This window comes from Hemitrygon akajei, chromosome 8, assembly GCF_048418815.1.
Source record: "Hemitrygon akajei chromosome 8, sHemAka1.3, whole genome shotgun sequence".
In the NCBI taxonomy this organism is placed as follows: domain Eukaryota; kingdom Metazoa; phylum Chordata; class Chondrichthyes; order Myliobatiformes; family Dasyatidae; genus Hemitrygon; species Hemitrygon akajei.
The window spans coordinates 125,189,927-125,212,660 of record NC_133131.1 but is presented as its reverse complement, the minus strand read 5'-3'; the positions used below and the strand labels follow the sequence as shown (position 1 = coordinate 125,212,660).

Sequence of the window (22,734 nt, the reverse complement as noted above, 5' to 3'; positions counted from 1 at the left end):
CACAATCAAAGTCACTTATATCACGTCTTCTCATTCTGATGTTTGGTCTGAACAACAACTGAACCTCTTGACCATGTATGCATGCTTTTAAGCATTAAGTTGCTGCCACATAATTGGCTGATTTGACCATAAGGCCATAAGACATAGGAGCAGAATTAGAACTGGCCCATCGAGTCTGCTACATTCAATAACGGCTGATCCTTTTTTACCCTCCTCAGCCTTCTCCCCATAACCTTTGATGCCGTGTCCAATCAAGAACCTATCAATGTCTGCCTTAAATACACCCAACGACCTGACTCCACAGTTGCCTGTGATAATAAATCCCACAAATTCACCAACCTCTGGCTAAAGAAATTCCTCTGCATCTCTGTTTTAAATGGACGCCCCTCTATCCTGAGCATATGCCCTCTTGTCCTATACTCCCCCACCATGGGAAACATCCGTCCCACATTTACTCTGTCCAGGCCTTTCAACATTCAAAAGGTTTCAATGAGATCTCCCCTCATCCTTCTCATTTCCAGCCAGTACAGTCCCAGAACTATCAAGCATTCTCATATGATAACCCTTTCATTCCCAGAATCAACCTTGTGAACCCTATCCAATGCCAGCACATCTTAGATGAGGAGCCCAAAACTGTTCACAATACTCAAGGTGAGGCCTCACCAGTGCTTTGTAAAGCATCAGCATCACATCCCTGCTCTTGTATTCTAGACCTCTTGAAATGAATGCTAACATTGCATTTGCCTTCTTCACCACTGACTCAACCTGCAAGTTAACCTTTAGGGTGTTTTGCACAAGGACTCCCAAGGCCCTTTGCATCTCAGATTTTTAGATTTTCTCCCTATTTAGAAAATAGTCTGCACATTTATTTCTACTACCAAAGTGCATGACCATGCATTTTCCAACATTTTATTTCATTTGCCACTTTCTGACCCATTCTCCTAATCTGTCTAAGTCCTCTGCAGCCTATCTGTTCCCTCAGTACTACCTGCTGCTCCACCAATCTTCGTATCATCTGCAAACTTGGCAACAAAGCCATCTATTCCATCAGCTAAATCAGCATAAAAATAAACATTGCAATACCGATCCTCATGGAACACCACTAGTCACTGGCAGCTGACCAGAAAAGGATACTTTTATTCTCACTCGCTGCCTCCTGCCAATCAGACAATGCTCTAACCACGCCAGTAACTTCCCTGTAATGCCATGAGGTCTTAACTTGGTAAGCAGCCTCACGTCTGGCACCTTGTCAAAGACCTTCTGAAAGTCTAAATATATAACATCAACTGTATCCCCTTTATCTATTCTACAGGTAATGTCCTCAAAGAATTCCAACAGGTTTGTCAGGCAAGATTTTCCATTAAGGAATTGATGCTGACTTTGTCCTATCTTCTCCTGTGTCACCAAGCACTCCATAACTTCATCCTTAACAACTGACTCCAACATCATCCCAACCATTGAGGTCAGGTTAACTGGTCTATAATTAGATACTCGCATTAACAAGCAGGTGTACAGGTGTACCTAATAAAATGGCCATGGAAAGGTAGATGGTTGCTAGTGGAAAATGGAGAGCAAGCATAGCAATTAATAACGGTAAAGAAGAACATGGTAGATAATTTAAACCAAGTGCATCAGTTTTCACGGTGGCAAAACATTGTAAACATCATAAGATAGTAGATAGGCTAGTTTCAAGTAGGAAGAAACTATATCCTTCACATGGAACAAAATATTGGAAAAAGCTTTGAAGATAGTGAGATAAGGAAGTTATGCTTCAGTTATAAAGGGCACTGGTTAGTCAACATCTGGTGCATCACCTTCAGAAATAATGTATTCTCTTAAGGAAGGATATTATGCATTGCTAGGAGTTGGAACAAGATTTATCAGACTAGTATCTGGAATGGGTCAGTTGGGAACGGTTGAACAAACTAAGTTGTTATCTGCTTGTGTTTAAGAGTGAGAGGAAACTTGATTAAAAAAAAATCTAGAGGGGCCCATGTAGAGTGAATGTTTCCCCTTTTGAAAGAATCCAGAAATATTGAAATCATTCCTCAAGGATATGTGATTCCCATTTAAGATTGAGGTGAGGCTTTTTTCCCCCTCTGTTAGAGGGTGAAGAGTCATGGAGTCATAGAAAAGTACAGCACAGAAACAAGCCCTTTGGCCCATCCAGTCTGTGCCAAACCATTTAAACTGCCTTCTCCCATTGACCTGCACTGGGGGGCTCTGTCGTGGGCAAAGTACTGGAGAGTATAACATCGGTAGCTGAGCGAAGGGCGCTGAGTAGGCTACAGTCAATTATGGAAAACCCTGAACATCCTCTACATAGCACCATCCAGAGACAGAGAAGCAGTTTCAGCGACAGGTTGCTATCGATGCAATGCTCCTCAGACAGGATGAAGAGATCAATACTCCCCAATGCCATTCGGCTTTACAATTCAACCGCCAGGAGTAAAATATGTTAAAGTGCCGGGGTTAGGACTCAATGTATTTAAGTAAACTACTTAAGAACTTTTTAAAAGCTATTATTAATGCTTTTTGAGAGGGTGATTTTAGATGCATATCATATTTTTACTGAGTTAAGTATTGTATGTAATTAGTTTTGCTACAATAAGTGTATGGGACATTGGAAAAAATGTTGAATTTCCCCATGGGGATGAATAAAGTATCTATCTATCTATCATACCCCTACCATTCACGTACCTATCCTAACCTCTCTTAAATATTGAAATCAAGCTCACATGCTCAGCTTGTGCTGGCAGCTCATTCCACACTCTCATGACCCTCTGTGTGAAGAAGTTTCCCCTCATGTTCCCCTTAAATATCTCATCTCTCGCCCTTAAGCCAAGACCTCTAGTGGAAAAGCCTCCTTGCATTTACCCTATCTATACCCCTCATAATTTTGTATACCTCTGTCAAATCTCCTCTCAGTCTTCTATGTTCTAAAGAACAAAGTCCTAACCTGTTCAATATTTCCTTATAACACAGGTCCTCCAAGTCTTTTGAATTCTTACTCAAATGGGAGGTAAGAAAAAAAAAGCCTTAGAATAGATGTTCTGCAAAAGAGTAAGAGGCTACCATGGATGAATAGATACTGTATGTTATGATGAGGTTACAATCAGATCAGCCATGAATATATTAAATGGCTGCACGTATTTCAAGGGCTAACTGGTTTGCTGCTGCTCCTAACTTGTAAGTAATCAGGTTATAAAGAGATTCACTGTCATCTAGAGACATTAAAGTTATCTCCCAACACTAGGCCCTAAATATCATGCATTGCTGCATCACTCAACTAAGAAGTTCAAATGATCAGAAGTTGAACTTAAACTTCATTTGCCCTGTTGTGCACTCATGTGTTTTTATTAGAGTTGAAAAGGGTGTTATTTAAATGTGCTGCTGTGTCCTGGATTTCAGTCTTCGTTTTCCAATATTGCTGAAAAATCATTAAAAAAACATAATTTCATTGCATTCTGCATTTATGCCTTACAGGACAACTTAAGAGGAATCAGGTTAGTTTGCTCAGAAGGTAATAGTCAATTCATAACTTTTCACTTATAATTTGCAACTGCCTGTTACACAATGAGAAAACAAACCCAAGTCCTTTTTCATTGCTCTATAAGGCACTTGGAGGACCTATAAGAAAGGCAATGAAAAAATACATTTTTGATATGTGATTGTTTTAAGCAATCTGGATATTGACTGTATGGGATTTAATGATGGTCATATCACTAAAGGGAAATAGTTAAGACTCTCTCTCTTGCTGAAGATGTTAATTGCTTCATACATGAATGGTGCAACAAACATAGAATGCCAGTATTGCTGCCTGCAGCCCAAGGCTGAACAGGCTTTACTATATGCTGCAGATGGCAGCATTTCACTGCAAGTGCTCTGATTTTATCCTGACACACACTAGGTTGAAACCCAGAGGGCTTAGCTAAACAATGCAAGTTAAAAATATCATGAGAGCTTTGCATTACTACCTATAAAAAGTACTCACCCCCCCCCCCCCCCCCACCCCGGAAGTTTTCATGTTATATGGTTTTATAACATGTGGATTAAATTTGGTTGTTTTGGACATTGATCAAGCAGAAAAAGACTCTTTTGTGTCTAAGTGGAAACAGATCTCTACAAAGTGATCTAAATTAATTACAAATATAAAACACAAAATAATTGATTGCACAAGTATTCACCCCCCTTGAAGTCAGTATTTAGTAGATGCACCTTTGGCAGCAATTATAGCAATTGGCTAAAAATTCTATATCTGAATGCACGGTGTCAGAAATAAAGCGGATGAGCTTGAAGCTCAGGTGCGAATGGGTAACTATGATGTTGTTGGGATAACGGAGACATGGCTGCAGGGAGATCAGACGGAAATGAATAAAAGGGTATACGTGCTATCGTAGGAACAGAAATGTGGGCAGAGGGGGTGGGGTGGCCCTGTTGGTGAGGAATGAGATTCAGTCCTTTGCAAGGGGGGACATAGGATCAGGAGAAGTGAAGTCTGTGTGGATAGAATTGAGGAACGGTAAGGGCAAAAGGACCCTAATGGGTGTTGTCTATAGGCCACCAAACAGTAGCATGGATATTGGGTGCAAGTTGAATAGGAAGTTAACATTGGCATGTGGCAAAGGTAATGTCGCAGTAGTTATGGGGGATTTCAACATGCAGGTGAACTGGGAGAATCAGGTTGGTGCTGGACCCCAGGATAAGGAGTTTGTAGAGTGCCTACGGGATGCATTCTTGGAACAGCTTGTACGAGAGCCGACCAGGGACAAGGCTATTCTGGATTTAGTGTTATGTAATGAACAGGATTTGATAAGCGATCTTAAAGTAAAGGAGCCATTAGGAGGTAGTGATCATAATATGATAAGTTTTTATCTGCAATTTGAGAAGGATAAGGGCAGCTCGGAGGTGTCAGTGTTACAGTTGAACAAAGGAGACTATGGAGCCATGAGGGAGGAGCTGGCCAAAGTTAACTGGACGGATATCCTAGCAGAAAAGACAGTGGAACAGCAATGGCAGATATTCTTGGGAATAATGCACAAGGTGCAAAATCAGTTCATCCCCCGGAGAAGGAAGGATTCAAAGGGGGGAAAAGGGCCACAGTGGTTGACAAAGGAAGTCAGAGATTGCATAGCATTAAAAAAAAAGGAAGTATGACAGAGCTAAGGTGAGTGGGAGGACAGATGATTGGGAAATTTTTAAGGAACAACAGAACCTAACTAAAAACGCAATACGGGGAGAAAAAATGAAGTACGAACGCAAGCTAGCTAGGAATATAAAGGAAAATAGCAAAAGCTTTTTTAGGTATGTGAAGAGAAAGAAGATAGTTAAGAACAATGTTGGGCCCTTGAAGAATGAATTGGGTGAAATTGTTATGGGAAACAGAGAAATGGCAGAAGAATTTAATAAGTACCTTAGATCTGTCTTCACTAAGGAAGACACAAGCAATCTCCCAGATGTAAGGATGGGCCAAGGACATAGGGTAACAGAGGAAATGAAACAGATTGGCATTAGGAAGGAAACAGTGATGAGTAGACTGATGGGACTGAAGGCTGACAAATCCCCAGGTCCAGATGGTCTGCATCCTCGGGTACTAAAGGAGGTGGTCCTGGAAATTGCGGATGCATTGGTAATCATTTTCCAATGTTCCTTAGATTCAGGATCAGTTCCTGAGGATTGGAGAATGGCTAATGTTATCCCACTTTTTAAGAAAGGAGGGAGGGAGAAAACAGAGAACTATCGACCTGTCAGCCTAACATCAGTAATGGGGAAGATGCTAGAGTCCATTATTAAGGATGAAATAGTGGCATATCTAGATAGCAGTGATAGGATTGGGCCGAGCCAGCATGGATTTACCAGGGGTAAATCATGCTTGACTAATCTATTGGAATTTTTCGAGGATGTAACCAGGAAGTTAGACAAGGGAGATCCAATGGATGTAGTCTACCTCCAATTTTCAGAAGGCATTTGATAAGGTCCCACATAGGAGATTGGTGGGTAAAATCAAAGCTCATGGCATTGGGGGGAAGACATTGACATGGTTAGAAAACTGGTTGGCAGATAGAAAGCAAAGGGTAGCGGTGAATGGGTGTTTCTCGGAATGGCAGGTGGTGACTAGTGGGGTGCCACAGGGCTCGGTATTGGGACCACAGCTGTTTACAATTTACGTCAACGATTTAGATGAAGGCATTGAGAATAACATCAGCAAGTTTGCTGATGATACTAAGCTGGGTGGCAGTGTGACATGTGATGAGGATGTTAGGAGAATTCAGGGTGACTTGGATAGGCTGGGTGAGTGGGCAGATTCTTGGCAGATGACGTTTAATGTGAATAAGTAGATAGATAGATAGATAAGATACTTTATTCATCCCCATGGGGAAATTCAACTTTTTTCCAATGTCCCATACACTTGTTGTAGCAAAACTAATTACATACAATACTTAACTCAGTAAAAAATATGATATGCATCTAAATCACTATCTCAAAAAGCATTAATAATAGCTTTTAAAAAGTTCTTAAGTCCTGGCGGTTGAATTGTAAAGCCTAATGGCATTGGGGAGTATTGACCTCTTCATCCTGTCTGAGGAGCATTGCATCGATAGTAACCTGTCGCTGAAACTGCTTCTCTGTCTCTGGATGGTGCTATGTAGAGGATGTTCAGAGTTATCCATAATTGACCGTAGCCTACTCAGCGCCCTTCGCTCAGCTACCGATGTTAAACTCTCCAGTACTTTGCCCACGACAGAGCCCGCCTTCCTTACCAGCTTATTAAGACGTGAGGCGTCCCTCTTCTTAATGCTTCCTCCCCAACACGCCACTACAAAGAAGAGGGCGCTCTCCACAACTGACAAAAGTGTGAGGTTATCCACTTTGGGAGTAAGAATAGGAAGGCAGATTATTATCTGAACGGTGTAAAGTTAGGTAAGGGAGAAATACAAAGAGATCTAGGAGTCCTTGTTCATCAGTCACTGAAGGTTAATGAGCAAGTGCAGCAGGCAGTGAAGAAGGCTAATGGAATGTTGGCCTTTATTACAAAGGGAATTGAGTACAAGAGCAAGGAAATCCTCTTGCATTTGTACAGGGCCCTGGTGAGACCACACCTGGAGTACTGTGTACAGTTTTGGTCTCCAGGGTTAAGGAACGACATCCTGGCTGTAGAGGAAGTGCAGCGTAGATTCACAAGGTTAATTCCTGGGATGTCAGGACTGTCTTACGCAGAGAGGTTAGAGAGACTGGGCCTGTACACGCTGGAATTAAGGAGATTGAGAGGGGATCTGATTGCAACATATAAGATTATTAAGGGATTGGACAAGATAGAGGCAGGAAATATGTTCCAGATGCTGGGAGAGTCCAGTACCAGAAGGCATGGTTTGAGAATAAGGGGTAGGTCATCTAGGACAGAGTTAAGGAAAAACTTCTTCTCCCAGAGAGTTGTGGGGATCTGGAATGCACTGCCTCGGAAGGCAGTGGAGGCCAATTCTCTGGATGCTTTCAAGAAGGAGCTAGATAGGTATCTTATGGTTAGGGGAATCAAGGGATATGGGGACAAGGCAGGAACCGGGTATTGATAGGAGATGATCAGCCATGATCTCAAAATGGCGGTATAGGCTCGAAGGGCCGAATGGTCTACTTCTGCACCTATTGTCTATTGTATAGCCTTGAGTCTGTGTGGATAGGTCTCTAACAGCTTTGCACATCTAGACGCTGCGATTTTCCCCCCATTCTTCTTTACAGAATTGCTCAAGCTCTGTTGGATTGCATGGGGATCGTGAGTGAACAGCCCTTTTCAAGTCCAGCCACAAATTCACAATTGGATTGAGGTCTGGATTCTGACTTGGCCACTCCAGGACAGTAACTTTCTTGTTTTTAAGCCATTCCTGTGCGACTTTGGCTTATGCTTGGGGTCATCATCTTGCTGGAAAACAAATCTTCTCCCAAGTCGCAGTTCTCGAGCAGACTACATCAGGTTTTCCTCCAGGATTTCCCTGCATTTTACCCTCTATCTTCACAAGCCTTCCAGGGCTTGCTTGCAATGAAGCATCCCCACAGCATAATGCAACCACCACCATGATTCACAGTAGGGATGGTGTGTTTTTTGATGTGCAATATTTGGCTTATGCCAAACATAGCATTTAGTCTAATGGCCAAAAAGCTCAATTTTGGTTTCATTTGGCCATAGAACCTTCTTTCAGCTGACTTCAGAGTCTCTCACATGCCTTCTAGCAAACTCTAGCCAAGATTTCATGTGTTTTCAACACTGGCTTTCTCTTTGCCACGCTCCCATGAAACTGTGAATGGTGAAGCACCAGACAACTGTTGTATGCGCAGTCTCTCCCATCTCAGCCACTGAAGCATGTAACTCCTTCAAAGTTGTCATAGGTCTCTTGGTGGCCTCCCCCACTAGTCCCCTTCTTGCACAGTCACTCAGTTTTTGAGGATAATCCGCTATAGTCAGATTTACAGCTGTGCTATATTCTTTCCATTTCTTGATGATTGACTTTAACTATACTCCAAGAATATTCAGTGACTTGGAAGTTTCCTTGCATCCAACTCCTCACTTGTGCCTTTCATAACCTTTTGCAGAGTTGTTTGGAGTGTTCTTTTCTCTTTGTGATGTTGTTTTTGCCAGGATACTAACTCACCAGCAGTTGGACCTTCCAGATACAGATGTATTTTTACTACAATCAATTGAAATGTCTTGACTACACACGGCAATCTCCATTTAACTAATCATATAACTTGTAAAACCAATCAGCTGCACCAATGATTCAGTGTGTCAAATAAAAGGAGGTGAATACTGAATGCAATCAACTATTTTGTGTTTTATATTTGTAATTAATTAAGATCACCTTGTAGAGATCTGTTTTCACTTTGCCACAAGAGTATCTTCTGCAGGCCAAATTAAATCCACTGTGATTCAATGTTGTAAAATAATAAATGGGAAAACTTCTGGGGGTGGGGGGAGCGTGAATATTTTTATAGGCACTGTATGTGGAAGGCAGTGCTCCCAATCAGTAGTAGTTGGGAGAATCACTTCTCCCAGATTCAAAGTTTCTAAGATCTGTAAGTTAGCTTGATCACTTGAACTCCGGTCCTACCTTAATGCCAAAGAAATACTGTGTCTGATTGGGTGACACTCAGGGTAGAGGGCAAGATTCAAAAAGCTACATTTATTCTAATAGGATTGCACTTCTCTGCTTATTAGCCACCACCATCTTGCTTCTGTGCAAGCTGAAATCAAGTCAAGTCATCACTTTTTGTTGTCATTTCGACCATAACTGCTGGTACAGTACATAGTAAAAATGAGACAACGTTTTTCAGGACCATGGTGTTACATGACACAGTACAAAAACTAGACTGAACTACGTAAAAAAAACAACAACACAGAGAAAGCTACACTAGACTACATAAAGTGCACAAAAACAGTGCAGGCATTACAATAAATAATAAACAGGAGAATAGGGCAAGGTGTCAGTCCAGACTTCGGGTATTGAGGAGTCTGATAGCTTGGGGGAAGAAACTGTTACATAGTCTGGCCGTGAGAGCCCGAATGCTTTGGAACTTCAACCACTAGAGTCCTCTCTTCTTCAAGCCTGCTTACTTCAGTTTTACTAGAGACTCTCAATACCTTCATTCCAAATACCCCTTTGATGTCACAACTTTAGTTCTTGGGTCAAGGAACTGATAAGATCTGGGCCTCTGTAATCCTGGCAAAAACCGAAATTGGGCAGGAGTAAACAAATTTATTATATTGTTCCTCTGGTCTTTACCTTTTGCCCACCAGTCTCTGCATCCAGTACAGCATCCTTCATCCTTTTACCAGCTGCAATGAAATCCCACTTCCAGCCATAAATTCTGCTCCCTCACCCCTTTCTGCATTCAACAAAGAGCACTACCCCCTCATGGATTGCTGGTCCTTTTATACCTTCCCCTCCCCAACCCTCTCTGACCCCCTAAGCACTTTCCCCTGAAACTGGATTAGGTACAACCCTTGTTCCTCCCTCACTACCATGCAGGGATCTAAATAGCTCTTCCAGCTGAGACAAAGTTTCATGTGCATCTCCTCGAAATTCATCTACTACATTTCATGCATCCAGTGTCGTCCCCCATCACTATTGCTTGCTTAAATTTTGACCTACGCTGCTGTGCAAGGGCCAACTGTGGTGCTAGTCTGGCTGCTACTGTTACTTTCCCTTGAAAGGTCAACCATCCCCACCCCGTCACCAACAGAATCCAAAATGGCATATTTGTCAGATGTCTGACATTTTCAATTTTTAATTTTTTTTTACTTAATTTACTAATTGTACACATCTTTACAGCAAATGATAATTCATTATTTACGTACCTGGCTTTTCCTTTATTTTGCTTATCAATGCCTTTGCTTTTCTTATCAATATCAAACGGACTACAGGGAGTTGCACTGTGGTAGTTAACCTCTGGGTAGCAATCCAGCTGTATGTATAAAGGTCTGTAATGTCTAGATAAAGCAACATTTAAATAAAAATCATTTAAATTTAAAAAATTGTTTTTTCACAAGCAACTAACAACGTATTTTGGAACTTTAAGATCTCCCTTTTATATACTGTACAAATGAGTTACTTGCTGCAATTCAATGCTTCTTCTTAAACAAAAATGTTAAGTGGAAGTTAAACACGTCTGCTAATATGGCATCACGTTCAGATGCAATGGCCTCTCAGAGGCCAACCAAAGGTGTTTTTGTCTTTTTTATAAATGTCTTGTTTACGATCGCAGGACAATGCTGGACATTAAGAACTTCAAATATCGCAGGTCTACACCATCAGCAAGCTGCTCGGTAGTAGAGGTGCCAGATTTGGTGCGGACCATGTTGCTGCCTGCTACAGCAAGGCATTGGATTCAATGCACAAAGGCAGTATGCAGTCTAACAGCGAGTGATTGTCTTTCCTATTTCTCTTGTAATTGCAAAACCCCATGGACATTGATAGTGCAAAATGCTATAAGCCTGTTTCTCTTATTTATAGGCGAGACTGAGGGGGAGTAGCGTGGCCTCAGCTGTAACAAGAACTAGGCCTCAAGCCACGTGCTTTCCTGGTACAACAATCCAAGAGAGGTGATTTGGAGATGATGTAGTGCGGCTTCCATGCTGGGTTGAGGGCTGGCCCCTTCCTTCAGTGGTGCACTCCAGTACTTAATCAGTGGAATGACAAGCTGGATTGCATCCTATGTACATTCAAAAGCAGGCTGTTGAGAACTGCTTGTTCTTGCCGAGAACACCCATGCACCATCAATTTACAAGAAGCGTCTCTCAGGGACCTGGGTTATATTATTTTTGTGTAACAATTATGTTTACTTGCTAACTTATATGTGCCTCGCAGTGTATGACTGTTGCTACTATACGTAGCACCTTGGGTCCAGAAAAATGCTGCACAACTTGGCTGTATTCATGGGTATTCATGTGTGGTTGAATGATAATTAAACTTGAACTTGAAACAGAGGTGTTCATACTTCTGGAATTTTCAGAGATTCTGTTTCCCTTTTGCAGGAGGGTCAATAAATACAGGATATAAATTTGAAATAGTTGGTACAAGAGCCAGGGAATTGAAGATTTTCTTTTCTTCCAGCAAGTTATGATCACTTTGGGTGCATTGGTTAAAGGATGGCAGCAGTAAATTCTCTGGAAGCATTCAAAGATAAACTGAACATGTATTGCAAAGGTAAAACCTTTCAGATAATGAAACAAATCAGGTTTTTTTTTAAAGAGTCAGCATGATGAACTGAATGATCTCTTGTACTTTTAAGATCCTTAAAACATAGAACAGTATTGCTCAGGAAAGGGACCTTTTGCCCATGATGTCTATGCCGACATTGATGCCAATTTAAACCTATACACCTGCTTGAACATCCCATATCCCTGCATTTCCATCTGTTCTTTTAACAGCCTAAGTGCCTATTAAACTTTTCCTTAGTTTCTGTACATACCACTCCCACCACCCCAATGTTGCAATCAAAGCATAACAAGTCAGGACATGATCAAACCTATGAAATACAGGTATGGCGGGATCAGCTTAAGATCCAATGAAATACAGCTTCATTTGGATCAGGAGACAAGAACGCTTCAAAAGGTTCTTCAAGAATGTCATTAAGGAGGAAAAGTAACGTGGTAAAGATACATAAAGATGGAATTACAATTTTGTGTTCCATAGGTACACAAATTAAATCTGGGAATGAGCAAGAACCCAGAATTGAATGTCCACTACTTAGGTCATGGACAGTGGAGGTTCTTGCATGGTGGTAAGTTTACAGAGTTCAATAAAAAATTGTATTGGAACAGTTTAGAGATTTAATCAGCAGAGAAGGGATGGCAATGTCACAGACCAGAAATGTGGGGATTGGTGAAAGCATGGTCTGAACATCTCAGAATAAGATAATACACCAAATTTGCAAAGGTTCAGTTTCAGAACAACAGACAGAGAAAGGAAATAAATTGGTAACTGGACAATAAAGCTTATACCAGGGCCTAAAGACAATGGCTCTCTGGTCTTCCTCATACTTAGTAGCAGGAAATATATACTCAGCCAATATTGGATATCAGACAAACAGGCAGGTAGAGTTAAAAGGAAACTCTTGGTAACATCAATACATACGTGTATCAGATGCTATTGCCAAATAGAAACAATAATTAAGAAACAGAAAGTGGCCAAGGATAACACAATGGTGTGTGTGTCAGAATAGCCAATGCTGATAAATCTGTTGACGTGACTCTGCAGAGAAAAATGGAAACAGCTGTGTGTGCCTGACCCAAATAGACCATATATCAAAGAGGGGCTGGAGGGGAGTTATGGAACCAACCATCCGATGAAAAAAAAGTTAGCCTGATTTCTCCCCGTAGATGCTGCCTCACTTATTTCTGACAATTCCTTTCATCTTAATCTTCCAGAACTAGCTACGTTTTAGCTTTAGAGAATATAGTGAATGCCTTGAGAATATATTTAATATAAATACATTTAGCTTACCGATTTATGGCTTCAACTTTGATAAAAGGCTTCTTCAGTCTTCCTGCTAATAATTCAAAGTTTTAATAAGTGAAATCAAGCCAAAAATGTAATCCCCTTTAGAGTTTGAAAGTTGACAGCAAAATGATTAACATCTGAACAAAGCAGTTACTATGTTTTTACTACAATTCTTACTATAATCTTAATTTTATTATTGATTATATAAGCAGGATTAAATACAAACCTACAAATTTCTAAATCAGTTAAGCACTGCACTGAAGACATATAAAAAGGTTAACATTACAAAATCTACCAAAAATATATAACAGAAATTGCTGATTTAATATTCTAACCACAAAGTTACTGAACTGTTTTCAAATATCAGTGACTCTTCTACGATGGTGTTGAAGTTAGATGAGAATTGCTCTACATCAATTGAATTTTATTACACTAAGTTACAAGTTAACCTATAAATATAAAAGTTCTTAAATATTTTCAGAACCTATTTTACTTAATGATAAACATTAGGAGTTAATGTGAGAAAACTAAGTGGAAGAGATAACTAACAAATGCTGTTGAAATACATCATCCATAATATGGTTATATGTAATGTCAACAGAGAAAAAGAAAAGGTCAATTTTTTTGAATAAAATAATGCAGAATTCCACAGATAAAAAATAGATCTTGCACAAATTAACAAATTAAATCTTGCCAAAGTGGTCAATGAATCAGTGTACCTAATGTTATTATTTTATGAATATATAACCTCAGCCACTGAATATCAATCTGTACTATACAGGAGTGGTATCATGAGTGCAGTTAAATAGAGAGTAAATATAATGTTACTTTGCCACTTTACTCAAACTACGTTGCACAACTTTGCTATTTTGCGAAAAGTGTAAACGAAAGGTTTATTTATACTTTCATAAATATCACTTGCCTACTTAACTTGTATAAATTATTATTGAAGGTGAATTTAAAAAGAAGGACATTTTATTAGGTGCACTACTCTAAGAAAGATACTTGACACTGCATTGAAATTGAAAATGGTGGTCAATGAAATTTAACTACAGTGCTTCTCCTGCTTCTGATTCATAACCAAAGAGTACTTAGCCAAATTATTTTTCATATTCCATCAATTCCTCTGTATTGTTTACTTCAGTTCCATTACTGGGAAACCCTCATTCAATTCTGTAAACCTGCCTCTGCTACAATTCTTTGTCTCCTTTTACTTCCCTGATGCACCATCAATAACACTCTCTGAGACAGGAGGCGAGATATCGGCTTTTATTGACTGGAAGAAAGAACAAGCAGTAATTGACCACCATGCTACATCCTAGAGACTGAGGGCAGGGCTCAGGTCTCAATCGCCTTTATACCGGGGTCTGTGGGAGGAGCCACGGTCAGTGGGAGGAGCCACAGGAGCAGTCAGCAGGGGGGGCGTGTCCAGACAGGTATACGTAGTTCACCACATTCCCAAAATAAAATTGAGTAAATTGGCACGCAAGATATTTTCATATGTTCAGAACCTACCTTTTGTTTTATGACCACTAGACAGGACAGTTCGATTGCTTTTCACCTAAATAAAACAAAACGTTTGATAAACATTATTCTCCAAAAGCAGAGAACAATCAAGTAATCCTGATTATCATATGTTGTGGAGGTAAACCTAAAAGGGTAAGTATAGCATACTGTCCCCACCACTTACACAATCACTACTAATCTATACTTGTAATAAATATATCCAGCAAAAAAATTAAATAAATCCGTTAATTACAAAAGCAGTATTTTACTTTACTGTAGTAGATCTTTTTGCAGCTCTGTTGATTTTCAGCAAGCCTTCATTGTTTTCCAAAGCATGTAATTTGATTCCTACTCATTATATGGGCTCATAAAACTACACCATGGATTTTTCTAAACTCATAAAACACTTAAAAGTTGATGTTTTTAAGTTACAAATGGATGTGATTCTTGTCCCAGGACAGCTCACCGCCTTAGAGATCCAAAGGGTTCAATGTTTGAGTTTAATATAAAGATTGAATACCAATATACTTCAAACTGCTAATGCCATAAAATCTTGAATTTTGATTTTTTATCTATTAGTCAAAGGCAGTTCTAAACATCATAACATCAAAATTCAGCAGGCTGTTTTTGAAATTATCAAGAACTGAGTAACAAAACATAGAACACATACAGCACAGTAAAGGCACTTCAGCCTACGATGGTATGCTGACCCTTTAATCTAACCCTTCCCTCATACATAGCTCTCTATTTTTCTTTGATCCATACGCTTGTTTCTTAAATGTCCCTATTGTATCTCTCTCAACCACCACCACCACTGACTGGTAGGGTATTCCACGCATTCTCTGTGTTAAAAAAACTACCTCTAACATCCCCCTTATACATTCCTCCAAACACCTAAAAGTTATGCACTCTTGTATTAGCCATTTCTGCCTGGGAAAAAAAAGTTTCTGGCTGTCCACTCTATCTATGCTTCATATCATCTTCTATAGTTCTATTAAGTCACTCTTCATACTCCTCTCCAAAGCAAAAAGCCATAGCTCACTCAAACTATCCTCATAAGACATCCTCTTTAATTCAGGCTGCATCCTGGTAAATCTCCTCTGCACCCTCTCTAAAGCTTTCATTTATTTCCTATAATGAGGTGATCAGAACTGAACGTAATACTCCAAGTGTGGTCTAACCAAATTTTTTATAGAGCTGCAACATTACCATGCAGCGCTTGAACTTAATCCTTCCTCTCCACTAATTAAAATCAGAATCAGGTTTATTATCACTGGCATGTGACGTGAAATTTGTTAACTTAGCAGCAGCAGTTCAAAGCAACATATAATCTAGCAGAGAGAAATTATAATAGATAAAATAAAACATAACAATAGATAAACAAGTAAATCAATTATGTATACTGAATAGATTTTTAAAATGTGCAAAAACAGAAATACTGTATATCAAAAAAAAGTGAGGTAGTGGCTAAAGCTTCAATGTCCATTTAGGAATCGGATGGCAGAGGGGAAGAAGCTGTTCTTGAATCACTGAGTGTGGGTCTTCAGGCTTCTGTTCCTCCTATCTGATGGTAACAGTGAGAAAAGGGCATGACCTGGGTGCTGGGGGTCCTTAATAATGGATGCTGCATTTCTGAGACACCATTCTCTAAAGATGTCCTGGGTACTTTGTAGGCTAGTGCCCAAGATGGAGCTGACTAGATTTACAACCTTCTGTAGCTTCTTTCGGTCCTGTCCAGTAGTCCTTCCATACCAGACAGTGATGCAGCCTGTCAGAATGTTCTCCATGGTACAAATACAGAAGTTTTTGAGTGTATTTGTTGACATGCCAAGTCTCTTCAAACTCTATTAGGAGTATAGCCTTCTTTATAACTACATCGATATGTTAGGATCAGTTTAGATCCTCAGAGATGTTGACACCCAGATGTTGAAAACCAACATATCAAAACTCCTTCTAACAATGCTATCATGTTGCACTGCACCTTTGAGGGATTTATGGATACAGACCCAAGACCCATCTGTTCCTCCATTTTTAGAAATTCTGCCATTAACCCTGTATTCTGCCTTTAAATTCGACCTTCTAAAGTGAATCATTTCACTTTTCTGATTGAACGCAATCTGCCACTTCTCAACGTAGCTCTAAACCCCATCAATGTCCCATGGTAAGATATAATAACCTTCTACACTTCCACAATGCCAGCAATGGCCGTGCCATCTGCAAAATGACTAAATCAGAATTGCACTTCCTCATCCAAGTCATTTATAAAAATCACAAACAGGAGCCAGAACAGATCCTGTGAAATACTACTGATCACTGACCTGCAAGCAGAATATGCTCCATCATATACCATCCTCAGCCTTCCATGATTCAGCCAATTCTGAATCACAGAACCAAGTTTCCCTGAACCCCATGCCTCCTGACTTTCTGAACGAGCCATGGGGAATCTTGTCAATCTCCTTACTAAAATCCATATATACTACATCCACTGCTCTGCCTTCATCAATTTGTTTTGTCACTTCCTCACACTCTAATCTTTTGCATAGTAGGGGAATTAAAGGTTATGTGGAAAAGGCAGGTAGGTGGAGATGAGTCCATAGCCAGATCAGCCATGATCTTAATGAATGGTAGCACAGGCTTGACGGGCCAGATGGCCTACTCTTGCTATTTCTTTCGTTCTTCTGTAATTCACTCAGGCTTATGAGGCATGACCTGCATCTCACAAAGCCATGCTGATTATCCCTAATCAAACTATACTTCTCCAGATGCTCGTAAATTGCATCTCTAAGAATCCTCTCCATTGATTTGTCCACCAAAGTAAGAACCACTGATCCATAATTTCCATGGTTACCTCAATTACCTTGCTTGAACAAAGAAATAACATCTGTCACTCTCCAATCTTTTGGCATTACTCCTGTAGCCATTGATGATACAAAGATCATCATCAAAGGCACAGCAATCTCTTCCCTCGCTTTCTGAGTAATCTGGGATATTTCCTGTCTGACTCCAAGGACTTATTTATCCTAATGATTTTCAGAAGTTCCAGCACATCCTCCTTCTTAACATTGACTTGTTCCAGCATATTAGCCTGTTCTACACTGAGCTGACATTCATCAAGATCCTTCTAACTGGTGAATACTGAAGCAAAGGATTCATTAAGGACCTCCACTACCTCAAGTTCAGTACATGAAGCAACATTCCTCTGGACCAAGGTGCATAACAGAGTACATGTAACTCACACACAACACAAAGTAATACTATATCTAATAAATTAACAAATAATAAAACATAGTCTAGAAGATTGACATTTAGCACAAGGTGCATTTACAATACAAGGTAAAATATAAACAGTTGATGCTACTCGTGCTTCATAGGTGGTGGCCGGGAGCTCAGTAGTCTCACAGCCTGGACAGAAGTTGCAGTTCACTGACTCCAAGCTTTTTTATCCCTGATTGATCCTACCCTCACTCTAGTCATCCTCCTGTTTTTCACATATGTGTAGAATGCATTAGGGTTTTCCTTAATCCTACTTTCCAAGGACTTCTTATGTTCCCTGTCAGCTCTCTTAATTCCATTCTTAAGCTCCTTCCTGACTACTTTATAGCTCTCTAGAGTCCTGTCTGATCCTTGCTTCTTAAATCTTTAGTATGCTCCTTTCTTCCTCTTGACTTGATGCTAGACATCTCTTGTCAACATAGTTCCTGCACCCCACTCTTCCCTGCCTTAATTGGTCAAAGCTATCCAGAACCTCATATAAGTGCCCCCTTAACAATCTCCACAATCTCCATGAGTATTTCTCCAAGTATATCCATTCCCAAGTTCCTAACTAATATCATAATTCACCCTCCTCTCATTAAATACTTTTCCATACCATCTACTTATTTCCCTATTTCCCTGCCATGGTAAAGGTCACCACCTCCGAAATCCTGACCCACTGAGAGATCTTATAGCTTGTTTCATTGCCTAGTACCAGATCGAGTATGGCCTCTCCCTCTAATTGGCCTTCCTGGACCAACCTAACAAATTACACCCTATTTGAACTTTTTGCACTAAGGAAGTGCCAATCAATACTAGGGAAGTTGAAATCACCCATGACAATAACCGTGTTATTTTTATATCTTTCCAAATCTGTCTCCAGATCCCAATCTCCGCCTCAATATATCTGTTGCAATGGGTGGGGGAGTATATATAGAACATTCCTAATCAAGTGATTGCCTCCTTCCTGTCTGACTCAGTTGCCAATCCCTCCATGATGTCCCTCCCTTTCTACAGATGTGATGCCATCCCTGATTAGCAATTCCATTTCCTCATTTCTTTTAGTCATTATAAACCTCTCTAATGGCCACAACACTGCAGTTTAACGCACTAATTAATGCTCTGTTCATTGCCTTGCTCCTAAATAGCTCATCACGTTAAAATAGACACATTTCAACCCAGGTAACTAATTGCAATTATGCTCTGTCAACTGTTTATTCTTCCACAGTCTCTCTATATGCAAACTTCCCTACAAGAATGTTGGTCCCCATTGAGCTTCAGTGCAAATCATCCTTTTGTACAGGTCTTACCTTCCCCAAAAGGGATGCCAATGAAACCCTGCCTCCTATATCAATTCATGAACTATACATTCCTCTGCCAAATTGTCCTATTTTTACCCTTATGTCACATGGCACAGGCAGCAATCCAGAGATTACCAGCCTTGAGGTCTGATTTTTCAGCTTCCATGAGGTACATGCTACTGGCCAGGAATTCAATTATACTACTCTACCTAGGCACTAATAAACAAAGAAAGAGACACCTGATAGAAACCTCAAACTAGCCTCGGCCTCTTCTCGCTGAAGCCTCTCGAGTCAAAACTTCAACCTTCTCACTCAAACCCTGACCCACCTACAACATGGCTGTTCCGTATAAGCCTAACTTCTTTTTATTGGCCCTTGCCAAGTGCCTAGTAATCTAAATTATCTCAATCTCCACAAAAAGTCCGCACAATTTACATCTGCCACTGAAAACTCCACAAGCAACTGTCTCTGCGATTTCAGTATTGGCAGGAAGTCCTGACATGCCCCACTTGCCTTTTAAATCTGGTTTTAAATTTTAATGCAGCAAAGATGATTCTAACATTAATAATGTAAGACTAAAAATATTCTATACTTACCTCTGTGACACTCTCAGGTTCTATGTTTCTGGAGGCCGCCTTCTTCCTTGCAATATATGCTTTTATGTCTAAAATAATGATAAGGTTATAGAAAATATAAAAATTTGAATTGCAGTCAAACTACACAGATAATACCCAAGGTCATGATTTAAGGAGCATTCTTAATGTAGGGAATATAATGCTGTCTGTAAGCAGCTTGTATGTTCTCCCCATAACCATGTGGGTTTCCTCTGGATGCTCTAGATCTCTACCACAATTAAAAGATCTGCAGTTAGGGTTAGTGAGTTGTGGGCAGGATATGTTGGCACCAGAAGTGCAGTGATACTTATAGACAGTCAAGCACAATCCTCGCTGATTTGATTTGACACAAACAATGCATTTTTGATGTACATATGACAAATAAAGCTAATCTTTATATTTAATGAGAGCATTATCAAACACAATTTTACTCCAATCTGCAAAAAGAAATACTTGGGCAACAACCAAAAGCTTGCAAAGTGGCAAGTTTCATGGAATATCTTAAAAATGGAGGAAATAATTTACTTGAAAGGTAGTAAGCATTTACAGAGAGAATTCCAAAGCTCAGGGATAGAAAGCTGGCAGCATGACCAGTGCATTTAAAACTGGGCAATTTGGCTTTGTGTGTCTTGGGGTTGCAGGGCCAAAAGAGATACAAATATAGATATAAAACAAAATAAAGTGAAAGGATACCATCCACATAGAGTATTCGCACTCCCCAAGCTACCGCATTTGACAGGATACTGTTTCCATGGACAAATTCCTAATGTCGAAGGGTAGAGATAGATTTAGGACAGTCTTAAATATCCAAACAATATATTTCATAAAACAGCATCAGTACAAGTGAAAGCTAATTTTTTAAAAATTAATAATTAAATATATCACCCAAATGACATTCAAAGATGTTGCTGGGACAGTTCTATGAACATTTATTAAATAAGTAGACTGGTAGCTCCTTTTATAATATATTCCCAATTACTATTGCTATGAAATGCCCAGAAAACAAAAAGTTAATTAGCCCCAAATGATACAGTAAAATGAATAACTTTAAGAGACACTTCTGTTTTGTAGAAAAAACAAACTGCACATGTTTAGCTGTGCTTGGACGACGAGAAAAATGGAAAAAAATCTTCATGAAATCTTTTAATATAAAAATGTAGAACAATTTTTTTATATTAGATTCAAATTCCACTATATATACTTGACAGCATACATACCTTGACATTCTACTGTAGCTACGCTGTCAAAGAAACCTGTGAACTGATCCCCTATTGGCCTATCAAGCAAATATCTACATGAAACTTTGCCGTAGAAAAGCAGCATCCATCATCAAAGATCATCACAACCCAGACCATGCTCTTTTCTCGCTGCTGCCATCAAGTAGAAGATACAGGTGCCTCAGGATTCACACCACCAAGTTCAACAACACTTACTACCCCTCAACCATCAAGCTCCTGAACAAAAGGGGATAACTACACTTACTGTATTTCTGGTGTTCCCACAACTAATGGTCTCACTTGAAGGACTTTTTATCTTGTTATTTCATGCTCTCGTTATTTATTGCTGTTTATTCATATTTTAATTTCAAAGTTTGCTCATTGATCCTGTTTAGAGTTAATGTTCAAAAGATATGCTAAGAACCTCAGGGTTGTATGTGGTGACATGTATGTACTCTGATAATAAATTTTACTTTAAACTTTGAAATATAAAAGACCCCACAGATGAAGAGTGGCACAGGAACACACACCAATATCAAAGTCACCATTTATCCTTCAACCAAAAATAACAAAGCAAATTTTTTATTATCTAATTTTTGATTGTGAGTCCTTGCTGTACACGAGGAGCTAAACAAATTAGTGTTTTCAAACTTATCAATGTATTGAGTTGCATTGGATAATAGACTCAGTTTATATGCAACTTTTCAGTGATTGCATTATATACTTGACAAACTGAAATAAAGTACAAAATGAACCAAGGGGAATTTGAGTATGAATGTAAAGGAGGAAGTAGTGTTGGGTCTCTTAAAGGCATTAAGACCCCAAGGCCTAATGGGAAATACTAAGACCCTGAGACCTAATGGGATACACTCCAGGTTATTGAGACATGAGATGAGATTGCTGGGCCCTTGACCAATATCTTTGTGTCCTCTCTAGGATTTATGAGCACCTGGGAAACCATGGCCTAATTAGCTTTGCACAAAGCAGGTTATATCTCACGAAGGCAACACGAGTGAATCTGCAGATGCTGGTAATAAATAAAAACACAAAATGCTGGCAGAACTCAGCAGGCCAGACAGCATCTATGGGAGGAGGTAGTGACGATGTTTCGGGACAAAACCCAAAACATCGTCACTACCTCCTCCCATAGATGTTGTCTACATGGATTTTACTAAGGCGTTTGACAAGGTCCCTCATGCAAGGCTCATCCAGAAGATTAAAAAGCATGGGACCCATGGTGAATTAGCCATTTGGATTCAGAACTGGTTTGCCCATAGAAGACAAAGGACAGTGATCAAAGGAACTTATTCCAGCTGGGAATCTGTTATTAGTGGTGTTCCACAGTGATTGATACTGAAACCTTTGCTGTTCATGATGCATATAAATTATCTGGATAAAAATGTAGATGGGTAGTTTAGTAAGTTTGCAGATGACACAAAGATTGGAAGTGTGGATAGTGTAAAAGACTGGCAAAGAATACAGTGGGATACAGACCATTTCCAGATATGGGTGGAGAAATGGCAGGTGGAGTTAAACCTGGCCAAATGTGAAGTGTTGCACTTTGGTAGATCAAATGTAAAGAGACAGTACACTGTTAAAAGACAAGATCTTTAACAGTGTAGATGAGCAGAGGGATCTTGGGTTTATAGCTCCCTGAAAGTTGATAGGGTAGTTGAGAAGGCATATGACATGCTTGCCTTTATTAGTTAAGGTACTGAGTTCAAAAGTCAGGGAGTTAGGTGCAGCTTTATAAAACTCTAGTTAGGCCGCATCTGGAGTATTGCACACAGTTCTTATTCCTCCATTATAGGAAGGATGTTGAGGCTTTGCAGAGTGTGCAAAACAGACTTACCAG

General features: G+C 39.7%; 1 protein-coding gene across 1 annotated transcript in view; it reads right to left on the bottom strand.

The window, feature by feature from the left end:
• The window catches only part of LOC140732233 (protein DBF4 homolog A-like), a 78,241-nt gene that overhangs the window by 25,575 nt on the left and 29,932 nt on the right, over positions 1 to 22,734 (bottom strand). Inside the window, exons 6-10 of the mRNA XM_073054559.1 lie at positions 20,356 to 20,425; positions 19,645 to 19,712; positions 14,505 to 14,550; positions 12,993 to 13,038; positions 10,346 to 10,477 (exon numbers count right to left, since the gene is read on the bottom strand). Coding sequence (XP_072910660.1) covers positions 10,346 to 10,477; positions 12,993 to 13,038; positions 14,505 to 14,550; positions 19,645 to 19,712; positions 20,356 to 20,425 — 362 coding nt within the window. The remainder of the gene's footprint in view (positions 1 to 10,345; positions 10,478 to 12,992; positions 13,039 to 14,504; positions 14,551 to 19,644; positions 19,713 to 20,355; positions 20,426 to 22,734) is intronic.